A 16,683-nucleotide genomic window follows, 5' to 3' on the forward strand; every position below is an offset into this window, starting at 1 on the left:
ACATTTATCAATACTTTTAAATCAAAAGTATTTTCAGGCGCTTTTTTTTCTTTTTTAATCTTAAATTGGGGGTGTGTGGGTGTCAAAGATCTCCAAATTTTCTAGAAAAAAGAATGCTAGCCGCTAGATCCAAATTTTACCCGCTAAATTACAGACGAAATCTCCAGATCTAGCGGGTAAACCGCTAAATTGGCAACAGTGAATGAGAGTCCGGAAGTTTCATTCCTGGTAACTTCCGCTTGCGCATGTGCAATGCGCAAATTAGTGTTCAATCTTATGCTTGGCGTCAGATCGGTCTCAAGATGGCGCACAGGCAACGTTCATCTCCTACGACCGGAGCTGAAGTTAGGGGAAGACGGGGACGGGCTGTAACTTTAATAAACCAGGCTCAGACTTCATCATCGTCGTCACCTCCCCAGTCGGGTAGTGAAGAAGAAAAAGAGAAAAAGCCGGTCGAGAACGAAATGCTCGACGCGGATACGAAGCAACAATCCACTATGACGACGGTGTCTTCAGTAGTAGAAGACAATGTCGATGAGAATCAAATCAAAGGAGACAGAGAAGAAGAAATCGGCGAAAAAAATGACGAGACGACGGCTGTTGGGGATAACACAAACTCTACAGAGAAGGAACTTAGTAAAGAAGAACTTCTCGCTCGAGCGAAGAAGATTTACAATAAAGAGCGAAAAATAATTATAAAAAATGTCCCACCTGTCACTTACGAGGTAAGAAATTAAATTTAAACAAAAACGTTTTGTTTTTAAGCAATTATTTCTGCATTATTTTTGTAGTTCAATTGGTTTTGCTATTTTTTATTTGCTAAGAGGTGAAGCACAAAAGTTACTTCCGAAGTTGTAAGTTATTTAAAAAGAAAATGGAAATCACCTCCGGCGTTTTAGTAACACACCAATTAATTTGAGGATTGTGTACGTTTTTAGCGTCCAAAATCTGATAATATTTAGAAAATGCCGCCTTTGAAAAAAGGCTTCAAATATACACAAACTGACTCATTTATTTTGAATTTAAAGCGGATATTTAAATTTCATTACGCTGTAAATGATTTTTAAGCTTGTTTAAAAGATCTATTAAAAAAAAAAAAAAAAAAAAAAAAAAACTGACTTTTCGTATATCAGAAATAAAAAATGATCCAGATGTTTAATTTCCGCTCTGCCTCTTTGTGTAAAGATCTTCGACTATTCAGTGCGTTGATTCTTATTTCAGTCGCGTAATTTTCTTTTTTTAGAGTGAAATCGTTTTCAGTATAACCTTCAATTTTTATTTTTGTAAAAAGTCTATATTAACGCCCCGAAGCCTGGTATAGATTCGATCACGCAACAATTGGTACACGCTGAAAGTCCTATTGCTTTAAGTAAATTTTAGTAAAAAAAAAAAAAAAAAAAAAAAAAAAAAAAAATATTAAAACAATGGATTTTCAGTTTGAAATCCATTTCACTTAAGATAATTTACGTGATTAAAGAATAAAGTAATTGTTTTTACCTGGTAAATAAGCTATTTACGTATTTTATTAAAGCTGTAATTGAATTTTGTTTCGATACGTTTAAAGAGTGAATTTTGATTCCATGTGTTTTTTCCCGGGGGGTGGGGGCTATCACTCTTCATTTTATTTTTAATATGTCCTTGTGTGTCCGTCCGTCCGATTTTGAATTTGGTTTGAATAGTTTGGTACTCGTGGAGAGAGTGATCCGTGCTGAAATAATGCTATTTAAAAAGCCATTCTTAACATAAGAGGAGGGTGTTTTGTACCTATTCTGTACTTTAACCTTACAATTAAATTTAAAAAAAAAAAACAAAAAAAAAACCATAAAACTTTGGAAATTCGATTTTAAAAAAATAGCGCAGATCACTCTCTGCATTAACACCGAATAGTTTTCCGAACGTTTTATCTTAATAGAGAGATAAGATCATGAGATTTTTGTGTGCTTGTATATATCGGTCCCGGTCCCCGTGACCAGGTAAAAATGAACCTTGCAACCAAAATGGGACCCACCCTTAAAATAATAAACTTTAGTGATTTTTTTATTTTTTTACATTATTGCAACTATTTACTAAAATATGCAATTTATTGGGGGGGGGAGTCGTAAGGGAGGGGGCTGAACTAGCCCCTTTGTTAATTATTTTTTACAGAAATAATTAAAATTAACCATAGCAAAAAATAAATAGCGACACCTTATAAAAAATGTCCGATATAAATATATCATCTAAAATTATTTTGGTACCGTGCTGTCTGTAATGTTATTTAGAAAGCCAGATACTCCATGCACTTATTGATCCGTGCTGAACGTTATTTAAAAAGCCATTCTTAACATGGGGAGGGGACGGTGTTTTGTACCTATTCTGTCCTTACAATTGAATAAAAAAATAAAAAAAACTTTAAATTTGGAAATACGATTTAAAAAATTGCGCGGATCAGTAAGTGCATTAGCACTGAAAGCCACTCTTAACATGAGAGGGTAGTGTTTTATAACTATTCTTTACTTTCACTTAATTTAATATAAAGATATTGTAAAACTTGAAAAAAAAAAAAAAAACAGCGCGGTAACAAAAGTGCATACCGTTTTGTTTTGCGTTTTAGGAACCGGAATTAAATTTTGTGTGGCCACTTTTCAGCTCTTACGGAATTTTACTAAACCAATATGAGCAGCCATAAGGCTGATCTGTATAAGCACCATATTTTTTAATCACAATTCAGTTATCCTGGATAACTTATCCACGATAATACAATGGTGCTTGTTTACTTGCTTCTCCTACGATAGCAGTTAGACACTGTTTTTGATATACGGACAGAAAAGGGACACTGTTGGGATAAAATAAAAATTGCCTCTATGGATACAGATATCTCCTTCATTGACCGAGGACAGAAAAGAACCGTAAATTATTATTTATAAACTTTGTAGGCATAAATGAAAGATCATTTTCGAATTTCGATCACCATGGTGACTGTTTTTCTGTCGACATTCAAAAAGGAGTTTGAAGCCTTTAAATTGGCAGATTGCCTCGAATTAAAATTTCGAAAAAAATGTGAAATTTATTTGCGCTAAAAGGAAAACATTTTCAATTGCGCCACTATTGTCCTAGAAACCAACAAAATATAAATATTTTTGTTTTTATTAGATCGTTTTATTAAAAAAAATAACGAAGTTATTATTGTCTTCTAAATGCTTGAAAATTTTTAAATCATTTTAACGAACGTGATTCAGCCATGTTGCTTAGTGCCAATGCACTGACCGACGCTTCGACATTTTTCAATTTACAAATATTTAAAAACATTTTACTTTGATAAAAACATTCCTTATTTAAATTTCATTCTTATTTTAAAACTTCAAGGATGGTTGCACTTTCTCTTACAGAAAAAAAAAATAGTACTTGTGCAATTGTGCATCTGTTACCGTCCTGAAATGTTATTATTTAGAAACCTATAGGGAAGGTGTTTGTAACGATTATGTACTTTCACCTAACAATTTAATAAACAAAAATACCATAAAAATTGAATTTAATTTGAAAATACTATTTAAAAAATAGGGCGATAACATAAGCACAAGAAAAAAAAAAAAAAGAAAAGAGGATTTGAAAAATTTGATTTATTTCAGACATTTGTTTTTTTTTTTTTTAAATTTCGATCTGGTTCGGTAGTTTTAATACCAAGTAAAATGCCGTGTTTCCTGTATTCTACTCTAAATACATCATGTATAACCTTCCCTAAAGGGTAAAAAAAGAAACTTAAATTATGAAGTCAACTTTTTCTCGTGATTACGTGACTTACACATAGAATTATTTTTTTTTACCATTAATGTAACACTTAAAAACTGCTAATAGAGTAAAAAAAATAAGGGTGCTTATGCACTTGTTACCGCCCCCCCCCTTTTTTTTTTAATATTTTTTAATATTTTATTTAACGTGAAAGTATGCAATAATTACAAAACACTTTCCCTATGCTAAGAATGTCTTTTTAAATAACATTATTTCAGCACGGTAACATAAGTACCAAAATCAGTTTTAAAAAATCATTTTAAACGTTGGGAAATTAAATTCATCGGAATATATTTCAGTTTCTTCGTAAACAAGTCAGCCATTTTAATAGTTGTAAAAATGGAATTCATGATTCTTTAAAATTTTGAAGTTATTTAGAAACATTTGAACAGGCTTTAAAAATTTGGCCCTTTTACAAAATTTGAACTGAGCCAAACCACAACCGTCGTTTACGGCAGTTTAGGCTAAACTAACTTGCGTCGAAGTTAAGATTGAGTTTGGTTCAAATAGTGAAGTATCAAATTTTTTTAAATCCTCAAAATATTGAAAGTTGAGTTATTTCGTACATCCAATAAAATAGATTAACGAAAACATTACCTTAACAAAATTAGTTTAATTTGTAAAGGTTGTAAAACCTTTACGAATTCATAACTGCAAGCCGTAATAATTTTTTTAATGTGCAATCATTTATATCGGTGTGAAATCGTTTAAACTGAAGTTAAAACGCTATTTATGACCGTAAAGGAAACAGTCTATTTTGGTGGCGACTTCAGGTAGTGAGTTCGATAAAGTCATCAAATAAACTTCATGGGTGTTGTTCCACCATTGAATTTAAAGACCAAAAAATGTAATAATTAAATGTAGCTTTCAAAATCCTGTTGAGAGAGAGATAAAAAATAAACTATCGGTTAACGCCGGCTAATAAGTCGCAAACAAATACTGTTCAAAAACTATGCGGCGTATACAGTTTTTGAACAGGTTGTCAGATAAAATTAAAAAAATAACAATTTTGAATTTTGGAAGAACATGGCCGGTGTTGATCTTATGTGAATGGGATAGGGGGTGAATTAAGAATTAAAATGAGTTATTCCCTAAGAGGCGTGAAAAATGGGAGGATGTATATAGAAGCAGTTAGCTTCCAAATAGGCTGTTTTCGTATTTTGTTTATTTATCGTAGCGCCGTGACATGGCAACTTTTTGCAGATATTAGATTTCTGATAAGGAGATTAGGTTTGTAAAGAGCAAATAATAAAATTGAAGTGTTTATAAAGGAAGTTCAACTGAATATAATGGCATATTCAATATAAAATATTGTGGAAGGAATCGTCTTTTCTACGACGGCTTCAAAGGAATTAAAATTAGAACAATTCAAAACAAATATTTTCAAAATAATGTACAAAAATTAGGTATGGGCAATTAATGGCTGCTTCGGTGGGGGGGGGTTTAACGCCGGTTAATCATATTTTTTTACATTTTCGAGTACTTTTTTATTGTATTTGAAAGATTATAGGTTAAAGTTAATTTCTCAAAGAAAAAAAGTGTGTGAAATAAAAAATACATGAAATAATTTTATCTCAAATCTGAAAAACCCTAGATTTCACGTAAAAATTCATCATGACAAAAATCGCGTTTACATTTTTCTGGCATTATTTCCAAGTTAAGTATTAAGTTAAAGTCTTAAGATAATGAATTAATACAATAAATGTACTTGACTTTTGCTAAAAAAAAAAAAAAAAAGTAATAATTATCCAAAAATGTATCACTGGTAGGAACGAGCATTGTTTATCGTATCCATGAAACCTCTGGCGGCAAAATTGAAATATGTTATGGAAGGACAAATTAGACATAATTTGTCTTTATTTAACATTATATTTCGGCATACAGACGACTTTTTTCTTTTTTTCTTTAGTCGCAGACTTTCATTTAAAAATGCATAAAAGTTAATTAAATTCATTAATTATAGTACTGACAATTTATTTGAAAAAAAAAGTTAGCACCATTATTTATTAATATTAATACAGAATTGCAATTGGTTAAGAAAACAATTTATAATCATTGAAAAAATTACACACTGAAAAATACAGACTTACGTTAAAATTTATCATAATGGTTACGTGAAATTTAAAGTTGATAAACACAAACAGGCGGGTAGTTGAAGAGTCGGGTGGGCAAAACAGACTGGTTTTCTTTTCAACTCTGTACATTCGTACTTACCGACATGGAACGTTTATTTTGCCATTTTTTAATTAAATTATTTTTCTGTTCCTGTTTTTCAATTTAATTTTTTTTTTTTTTTTTTTTTTTTTTTTACTTTATTTTCCAAGATTATATGAACATTATTTTACGTTAATTATACGTTCTTGCGTGCAATGAAAATATTAGAATCTTACATGTAAAGATTACGTTAAAAATGTAAGCGTAAAAAAGAAATAATTTTTGCAATTATATATATATATATATATATATAATTTTTTTTTTTTTTTTTTTAATATTAAATAAAGTGTTTAATTCAATGATAATATTGGTAGTTCGAGAAATAGATTTTTCGTAGAGTTCTATCGAATTCATTAATACGGACTTCAGGGGCTTTTTTTCGTAATGTTCCTGTAAAAATTACTTTATTTTATTGTTACAAATCATGATTCTTTATTTATATATATATATAAAAAAAAAGCAAAAATAAATTCTTGCTTTTTTTATTTACTGAAAACCATAACTTCAGTAAAGGTTTTTTTTTGTTTTTTTTTAAACAAAATACATTTTCACTAAGATTTAAATAAAAAATAATTAGTTCATTATATTCCGCGATCATTGTTTGATAAATATTGAAAATTTCATTAAAATTGGCTAAATTCCTGATTTTTGGTGAATTTTTAAGTAAAGGGAGGGGTCAAAATGTTTATACATTTTGAGCAAAAAATGTTTATATATTTTGAGCAGCGACATTCATTTTGCCCCTACCTAACAAAAACAAATTAATATTTATAACGATGAATTAAGCTGTCCTGTCTACTTGTGAAAAGTAGACAAAATTAAAATGAGTGTTAATATACCTTCATTTTTGTTTATTGTGCGCTAAACAATGGCAAAATCTACTTTTAAGTTGATATAAAACCTAATTTAGATATTGTTGAGACCTAATTTAGATGTTAAAACCTAACTAGTGTCGATAACCTAAATAGGTGCTTATGTATTTTTGGTACCACACGATTTTTATTTTTTATTTTATTTTTTGCACTTCTGCATGACAGTGACATATTAGCAACCGACGAGTTATCGACCCCTGTTCTTTGAAAGAGAACTGCCGTCTAGCAGCCATTGTGAACCGTAAATATAAACAAGTGTTTACGATAACGTAAAAATATGTAATAACGAAATAACACAAAAATATATGAAAATCGAAACATTTATTGAATAAAAAAAAATGTATCAAAATATAGTTTTAATGTAATATAATTTTTCAATGAGTGATTTAATGTATGAAAATAGTTTGTCAATGTAGCAAAATAGAATTTTAAAAACATAAAACGTTTATAGAGGTTTAAAAATATTTTTTACGGAAAGATTTTTTGGTGCTATTGCAGTGCACTTACTGATCTGCGCTATTTTTTAATCGTATTTCCAAGTTTAATTAAAGTTTTTTATTATTCAATTGTAAGGTTAAAGTACAGAATAGGTACAAAACACCCTCCCCATGTTAAGAATGGCTTTTTAAATAACGTTATTTCACCCGATTTTTTTTTCCAGTGAGATTGTTGTGTACATTTATCAAAATTTAAAAACATGAAACAGGTTTAAGAATAATTTGTTTTTTTTACAGATTTTTTTTTTTTTTTTCACAGTAAGATTGCTATAAACATATCAAAATATAATTTTAATATAGATTTTTATTTATCAAAAAATTATAGATTTTTTTTTTTTTTTTTTTTTCAATGAGTGATTTTCATTGAAATCTTTTGGAATATAGTGTTTTTGCAGTTACAAAGGATAGTTCCCTTATTCATTCAAAAACCCGTCCCAAAGGATTATCTTTGCGGACTTTTAGAAAGGCATGCGTTATCGAACCCTGTTCAACTGACACACGCCCTCTATCGACCGTTCTTGAAACTAAAATACACACATTCGCCTCGTGTCACTGTCATGGAGAAGTGCCCTTTTTATTAAATTGTTAGGTGGAAGCACAGAATAGTTACAAAACGCTCTTCCCACGTTAAGAATTGCTTGCGAAATATTACTTCAATGCGGTACCAAAAATTCATAAGTAACCATGAACAGTCATTGTAAACTGCTGATCGCGAACAAAACTTTTAATTAAAAGTTAAGTTCAAATTGTATTTAAAATGTGTGAAAACATCGAAATGGATGATATTTTTCAACGGCGCTTCCTAAATAAAATTTCGTATTTAAATGTTAACAGGTTTTACAATTTAGTTTTTTCAAACTCTTTTGTGAATGATGCACTTTTTTTTTAATTTTTTTTTTTTTTTTAACGCTTCAACCGGTCATCGTAAAGAATTATTAGACGAGAGAAAACACATTTGTAGTTTTCTTATGATAAACTTACTAGCGACTTCTTCTGAAGAAAATAATCATTAATATCCACTACGATTAGGAAACAATTGGATGCTTCTACGGTTCAACCCCATCCCATATCGCTGCTAGTATTGGTTCGATGAAAACTGGTAACTAGTTACAACAACTGAAAGGCCACCATACAAAATGAAAACGGGTTCCTAAAAAATAAAATGCATTTTTACTTATACTAGCATTTTATTTTTACAGAAAGGTACTTATGCGGAATACGGACCGTGCTATTTTTTCTTTTAGTATTCAAGTTAAATTCAATTTTTACAGTATTTGTGTATTGAATTGTTAGGTGAAAGTACAGGGTAGTTTTTAAAAAAGCCTAAAGTTTCTAAATATTAACGTCGTTTCAGCACGTCTCGTATCGTGCATAAGTACCTACAATAATTCTTCTAGTGACTACAATATTATTTTTAATCCTTTAAAAATAATCACAAAGCAAAATAGTAAGCAATAATTGACAAGGAGGTGGGGGGGGGGCAATGTAATTAAATCAGTATTTTTCAGTTTCATTTTGTGTAGTTGTGGTTGACTGTTATAACTTGTTACGGGACTTTACCGAGCCAATATCGTCCGCCATGGGGGGTAATCTGTAAAAGCACCAACAATTGTTTACCATTTTGTTTTTTCTCTTCGCTATACTCTTTCATGGTGATGGGCCATATTGACTTGTCTCTAATATCTGGATTAAATCTTGTATTCATTTGTGCTAAGAAATTTGGACAATGGTAAAAGTATTGAAATTCAGTTCCGGTTGCTGCTTCGCAAACTGGAAAACGCCTACATTGTATAGGCTCTAACAGAAAATGTCCCTTCTAATTATCCTCTCTGATAAGTGAAATATTATGAACTATTTTTAATTTTTCTTTTTTAATCAAATGAAAAGTTACTTCCGCAGTTTACAGGCCATATTAAAATATTTAGAAAACTTATCCGTGTAAACTATTATGTACTTTCACCTAAAATTAAATAAACGAACACCCCCCCCCCCGTAAAATTTCCATTAAAAACGTTTTTCTGTGAATTATGAATCGGAACACTTTCTACATTGACAGTCCTCGAAGCTGGAATTGGATTTCAGTACATAATCTTTACCAAAAGAGATTTTTTCTTGATCGCAGACTATTTTATCAATGTGTCGAATTGGGATTAGTTTGTTTTGAAAGATGTGTTATTGTAATCTAGAAGACATCTCTTCCACTGCTCTTTTAGTTAAAGAAATAAATAACCAGGCTTGGCTTGTCTACTTTCATTTTTGTTTCTTTGCTATCAGTAAAATCTGCAATGTGTATAGATTGAATAACCCGCTCTCGTTTCTACTATTTGTTCATTTGGGCGTCTTTTATAACTGTTGCGTTTTTTTTTGTTTTTTTTTTGTTTTTTTTTTTAGTTAAACTAACGATTTTTTTTCTATTAGTCGTTGAACGTTAAATATCAATTTAATTTTCTTTTTAAAGCTTGACCAAAATCTTCATCTAATAAAATATTCAAATTCAATTTTTCCGTTTTTTTTTTTTTTTTTTTTTTTTTTTGTTTTGTTTTAAATGCCGAGGACAAGAGGACCGCGTTAGCAAAATCATGTATTTCGCGTGAGGAGTAAACTGAACCACAATACTCGACTTTTTTTTTTTGCCTATAAAATTTAATTCAAGTTAAAATGCTTTAAAAATTACATTCGAAGAAAAACAGTCGACATTTGTTTCCATCGTGACCAATCCAAAATGATTCTGAAGCCTTTTCAAACGAGCGAAAAGAAAATAATTTAAATGTTTAACGATAACAGACCAGTATTGTGATATGTGCGCCCATCTTCAAAGGGAAACGTTTTCACACGCGCATCCGAATGTGTCTTATCTAACGAACCTTATGTTGGAACATGTAGACTTCGACAATTTCTGAAGCAAGCAGCAAAAATAACCCATTCAAATCCTAGAGAAATTGGCTCTAATAAATATCCGAATTTAGAAGCTTTTATGTAGGTTCCTCTTGGTATGTTTTAATAATATCGTTAGTAGCCCCCTTCCTCGTCATTTTATCTCTGTGGGGGGCGAGAAAGGGGAGATCCATCATGACTTTCAAATTCGAAATGGCTAACTGTTTAGCTGGTATTGAGCCATCAACATACTTTGCGTAGTTTGTCTATATCCACTTTTTGCGACATCTGCTTTGTTTTTTTTGGGGGGGGGGGCATTGGTAGTCGTTGTGCATTTACTTTAATCCCACCTTTCTAGTCTCCCTATCGAGTTACTACCACCACCCACCACTAAGACATTATTTTTTTTTAATCTCATATCACTGTTCTACATCTTGATACTGTTTAATTTTTTTAATTCTATCCTCTCTCGTGGAGACATCGGCACAATATTCTCACCACCCTCCTGTTGTAGCAACCCCCACCCCGTAATGTGTCCATTGCTTGTAGCAGCAGAAATAATATCAGCATCATGATTTTAGATGCCAACAGCAGATTCCCTCTCTCTCTCTCTCTCTCTCTCTCTCTCTCTCTCTCTCTCTCTCTCTCTCTCTCTCTCTCTCTCTCTCTCTCTCTCTCTCTCTTCCTCTCTCTCTCTCTCTCTCTCTCTCTCTCTCTCTCTCTCTCTCTCTCTCTCTCTCTCTCTCTCTCTCTCTCTCTCTCTCTCTCTCTCTCTCTCTCCTCTCTCTCTCTCTCTCTCTCTCTCTCTCTCTCTCTCTCTCTCTCTCTCTCTCTCTCTCTCTCTCTCTCTCTCTCTCTCTCTCTCTCTCTCCTCTTCTCTCTCTCTCTCTCTCTCTCTCTCTCTCTCTCTCTCTCTCTCTCTCTCTCTCTCTCTCTCTCTCTCTCTCTCTCTCTCTCTCTCTCTCTCTCTCTCTCTCTCTCACCTGACAACTTTGTCAACATATCTTCATTTTCCCAGTATCATCATACCTAACCTACTTATACTACACGCACGCCTACAAACAACTTTTTTCTTTTGTTTTTTTTTATGAAAATTTTTGTCATAAAAATACTTCAATCCTTGCATCGTTAGGAATTAGAAAAATCAATTCATTTTGATCAGCCCTTGGAGTAATGTTTATTATCTCGAGAAAGGAAAAATTATATCTAATATTTCTATATAATATTGAAACTTAGCACTTTTCGTGTTTTTTTTTTCTTAAAATTTAATTACAAAATTAAATTTTATCTGTATTTCGATACCATAATTGTTACTTTCAGTCTTTTTTTATGATAAAGTTTGTCAATTTAAACTGAACTTGGATTTTAATTTCTCATCTCATTCAATTTAAGTATTTAGCAATTGTAGCATGTTTTTTTTTCTAATAGCAGTCCGTTTTATTTTGAACATAAAAAAAATATATATATATATGAATTAAACACCATTTCTTTTGGTTTCATTTTCTGTTTTAATAAAAAAAAATTATGTTCTTTTGACAAATTTTCTATAAAAATGTGAAACAGGAATTTAGAATAGTTGGAAAAATTGAAAGATGTTTCTAATCTCTAACTTGCAAATCTTTGTTTTAAATGTTCAAATTTTATGAATAGCTGTTCATAATTCTTAGAATCTCTGCATTTCGATAACATTTTTTTTGGGGGGGGGGTATTAAAATTTTACTTATTAAATAACATGCACTTCACTATTTTTATGTGTAGGTCATTATTTATTATGGGTTAGATTTATGTTGGAAACATGTGCTTAAACTATACCCGGTGGCATATATTATACAAATAGTTTGACTTCTATCATCGGTTGCGGAAAATAAGTTTCCTATTATTTTTTTATATTGCAATTTTGGTCAAATGTTAACCTGACCACAATCTAATATTTTTTTTTTTTTAATACTTTTTCACAATAGCAATTCTTTCATCAAATATTGGAAAGGGATCACTTATTTTTTTTTATTTTTTAAATGCTAGCTTTTCTAAAATAATTCCAAACCTCGGGAATGATTGGGTTTCAATTGCTTGTATTAGATTCAATCGATTAATTCTTTTTTTTTTTTTTCCACTGTTCATATTAAGCTTTTATTTTTTAAATACTTTTCAAATATCTATTTCATGGAAGGTAATCTTAACTTTTCGCTATCGATTACTTAAATGGGTAGTTGGCATTTCTGAAACCGAAATTATACTATTGCTTGTACTATCTTTTACTGCTCAATTTTGAGGAGGGTAGTGTAGTATCTGTTTAAAAATCCTTCCAGACATTGCTTCATCTTTGAATGGAGTGAGATCATGTAGCAAAACTATGCAATCAGAGGTTGCATAGTTTTGCTAGTGAATTAAATGGATCACTTAATATATTAGCAAATAACTCGTATTGAATACTTATTAGATAATCTTAGATTGTCATGTTTTACATTTGTGAATAACTGATAAAAGGAATTAATTTCAAATATTTATGCAAAAGTAATTTTGGAAATGTCTTTTTTTTGTTTTTTTAATCATGTCCATATGGCTGACGTAGATTTTAACAGCTAATCATTTTGTACGCGCAATATATGACTAACAACAATGAAAGCAAGTTTATATAGTTAACTGTGCATCTTTAACAAGATTTTGATATGGTGGAGAGGGGTCACATTTTTTTTATTTTTTTTATATATATCTTTCTTTAGATTAAAAAGAAATTAAACTCACATAGGCTTCAAAACTATGCCAATCTTTAAAAGTAAAACGTTATAAATAATATATGCATTTTACAAAATTTCTTGGGTTGGAGTCGAATCTTTTAACATTTCAGGAAGTTTTAGCCTATTGTTTTGACTAATGCATATATGTCCGATAGGAACATCTAATTGTTGATACTTAAGGCATTTAAATTTGCTTCCTTTTCCTTGATTGCAAAGCAATTGTACTCAAAAGTAGCTTTTTTTTTTTTTTTTTTGTCAACAGTTATAGGTCATTTATCGAGTTAAGTTGATAAAAAATTTCAACTTAGAAATCGTTACAATTTTATTTTTTCTCCAAGCATCTCACAAGTGTTTTTTTTTTTTTGTTTTTTTTTTTAAGTTAACAAATTTTGGCATATTAAAGGTCAACATCTTTTATTCATGTAAACTAAGAACAATATACAGATTTTTATAAGAAAATAAGTTAGTGGCGGTTGTATAGAAAATTAGTTTAGTAACTCTAGTCACCTAATTAGCATAGTTAAATAACAAATAGCATAGAATAAATTGCAAATTATTTCAGAAAGTAATTTTGGGTGGGAATTCCCAAATTGGTAATTCAAATTTTTTTTTTCTTTATAAAGACAATGAAATTTTGCTTTCAACATATTCACACCCAACCTCGGGTGATCATTAGGGTTATGACAACAGCATATTCTTTTCATTGTTTTTACTAGAGTATATATCCGACACAGTTTAGACACGATCAACTGAGGATCACATCTCTCTACATAAAAAACATAAGATATCAATGGATATATACCTGAGAATCAAAACAAGGAAAAGAATATGCTGTTGTCATAGCCCTAGTGATCACATTTTGAGAGGGAAGTAAAATACTTAAATATGGTCGTTTGAGCTCAGACTCGCAAAGAATGTAAAATGTTTAAAGCCCCCCCCCCTTTTTTTTACCCTCCTGTCAGGTGATGATTGGTACCCAAGATATGGAATTTAATCCGTTCTTGTTGCAATGTTACTGAATGATAATGCTTTTATTCCTACTGTCCCAGCTTTCTCTATCATAACTTTATTAGCCATCTGTTACTTCAGAACTAGTTATATGCAAAGAGTAATTTTCTATATAACTCCCCATTGCCTTATGCAATGTTTAAATGAAAAACATGATTAATAGAATGTGTGGATTACTGTGGTAATTTGCTCAAAATAACTTTACAAGAAATTCCAAAGTAAGTCAATTAAACAAAGAATTAATAAAACTATGATGAAAATACTTAAAACAATGTGAAAGTATTTCAAGTGAGATTGTTACAAATAATTTAACAATATGCTTTGTAAGTTAAATGTAACTATTTGTAAAATACTTTTTTATCCTGGTTTTGATTAACTGAATTAAACTTGAGCTTCATCTTTCCACTTCATTGGAGGAAAATTGAAGTTGTGATGCTTAGCCCAAAATAGAAGGGTTCTCATGTAAAGTCTTGGTATATAAAGCTGCTTAAATGCCTAATTTTTCTAAAGGCATTCAAAAGCAACTCGGTAGTAATAATCTCCTATTCTCTTAAATCTTGTGATTATCTCCGGTTTTATAGTGTTAGGTGAAGAGCTGCAGAGTTGAAAGGTATAAGGTCTGTCCAACTTCTAGAATTTCAAAATAACTCTTTATTTTAAAGTCTAGCATTAAAACTGATTCTTTGGTGATATTTTTTATTTTAAATCCAATTTTGACTCTTGGCATTCTTACAACTCAAACTCCTTCCAAAATGTCTAACATGGATGTGAAACAGATGGCTTAACCATCCCAGTTACAGGATGCTAGTTCATCACTGATTATGCTTCCCAGAAAGGCTAGCACCCATTTTTAAACCTGGGTGGAATTCTTGGTTACAGCATCTAGTATTCTGGTCACCCTTTGACATACTAATGAGGCTCAATATTGTTTAACTTTAGTGATTTGATGAGAACCGGTGTCAACATGATTTAGCCATAACTGTTGATTAAAGAAATGAATTCATAAATTTTTATGTATGATTGTCTTTGTCATGTTCAGTCACCAGCGCAAAAGAAAAATATACTAAACTACCAGTCGGAGATACGTCCTTGACAATCTGTCCACAGTGATTTTTGGTGCTATCAGGCTATGTTATGGTTGTGTTTTGTCTTGCAAAGTTTACCCTCTCAGAGGATCTAATTTATCGTCTGAGACGCCTCAACCTAAGAATGCTGACAAGGCTGTTCAGGCATTTTTTTGTAAAAGCAGAATGTATTTCATCTAGTGTGCTGTTTTTAAAAAAACTTACCTGACCTTGTACAGCATAATCATGTTGACACACTGGTTTTTGTCAGCTCACTGAAGTCAAGTGGGGTTGAACCTGATAATACTAAATAGGAATATCGGGTGCTGTATGTACTCTACCTGTTTTAGCATTGTTTCTAGCCATCCTGAACTTCTCCTTGCCACTCGGATCAAGCAGTGTCAATTCAGGAAAGCATTGCCAGGGCCACTGCGAAGAAGATAGGCTCTCTCTCTCTACCGTGCTAGAAAACTACTAACACCCGAAAGTATCCTGTACATCTATAAGGCCACCATTCGCCCATGTATGGAGTATTGCTGTCATATTTGGGCTGGTGCATCTGTTACTAGTCTCTCGCTCCTAGACAAGGTTCAAAAGAGTCACCAATCTGATAGGCCCTGAACTGGCATCTACGCTTCAGCCTCTGTCACATCGACGAAATGTTGCATCCGTCTGCCTGTTCTACAAGTATTTTAATGGTGAATGCTCTGACGAACTGCAGACACTTGTTCACCCACAATGTAAACACCCTCGACAAATCCCACCCTTAACACAGAGATCCTTAGATGTAAAAGATCTTTCTACCAGTAGTTTCTTCCCCAGAACCGCTAGACTTTGGAATTCCATTCCAGGTCCCTGCTTCTCCAACTGTACTGATGTGCAGAAGTTCAAGTGTAACGTGAACCGACATCTTGCTGCCCAAATCTCTACATAGTACCCCAGTAGTTGTTGCCCCCTACACCAAAGTGGTAATGTGCCTTGTTTGGGGTGAAAATCTAATTGAAATAAAAAAAAGTGTTGCTAGTGATTGTGCAACTCTTGCTTCACAATTATATGCACAGTTACCCTTATAGAGGATATCCATTGTCTTTCAAGACAGAACGAAGGTGATAAGACCTGGCTTTGCTTAACCTCCTGCAGTGCCAGTGGTAAATAAATATAAGCTAACATCCATAGTCACCATCTCCTTAAAGCTTTATACATGCCATGTATTTGTAGTACATGTAATTTTTGTACTTTAAATAATTTATTCGTCATTACATTGATTTTTCTTATTTTTGGAGCTTTTTTTTATCAGTTGCTAGGTCTGCTAAGAAAAAGCATTTCTCAAAAATTATAAAGAAAATCATATTTGATTTTTAAAGTCATTGCGATTTGGATGACATCTTTGGAAAATATTCAACAGTTTCTTCATTTGCAATATAACAGTCAACCTTTTCCTTGTTATTAAAAATAAGTTTCATCATGTTACTTTTTATAAACTCTTGATAGATTACGGCTATCTTTTCTCTTTTTCTTCAATGTTTTGAGCTGATATTATTTGTACGTCTTCCCTTAGATTCCATATGATCGTCTGATACTTTAGTCCGTTATCTCAGTATGTCAATCTTGCTCTATCTTCTGGCAGGCGAACAGTTTTCTTTTCTTT

At 31.5% G+C, this 16,683-nt stretch overlaps 1 protein-coding gene across 2 annotated transcripts in view; it reads left to right on the forward strand.

Moving 5' to 3' along the window:
- The first annotated feature begins 256 nt into the window (after positions 1–256).
- The window catches only part of LOC145295938 (uncharacterized), a 132,810-nt gene continuing 116,383 nt past the window's right edge, over positions 257–16,683 (forward strand). For both annotated transcript variants that reach the window (XM_080141818.1, XM_080141819.1), the window contains exon 1: positions 257–725. In XM_080141818.1, coding sequence (XP_079997944.1) covers positions 303–725 — 423 coding nt within the window. In that variant the 5' untranslated portion in view covers positions 257–302. The remainder of the gene's footprint in view (positions 726–16,683) is intronic.

Source organism: Euprymna scolopes, chromosome 16 (assembly GCF_053919585.1).
Source record: "Euprymna scolopes isolate OS-2025 chromosome 16, ASM5391958v1, whole genome shotgun sequence".
NCBI lineage: Eukaryota > Metazoa > Mollusca > Cephalopoda > Sepiida > Sepiolidae > Euprymna > Euprymna scolopes.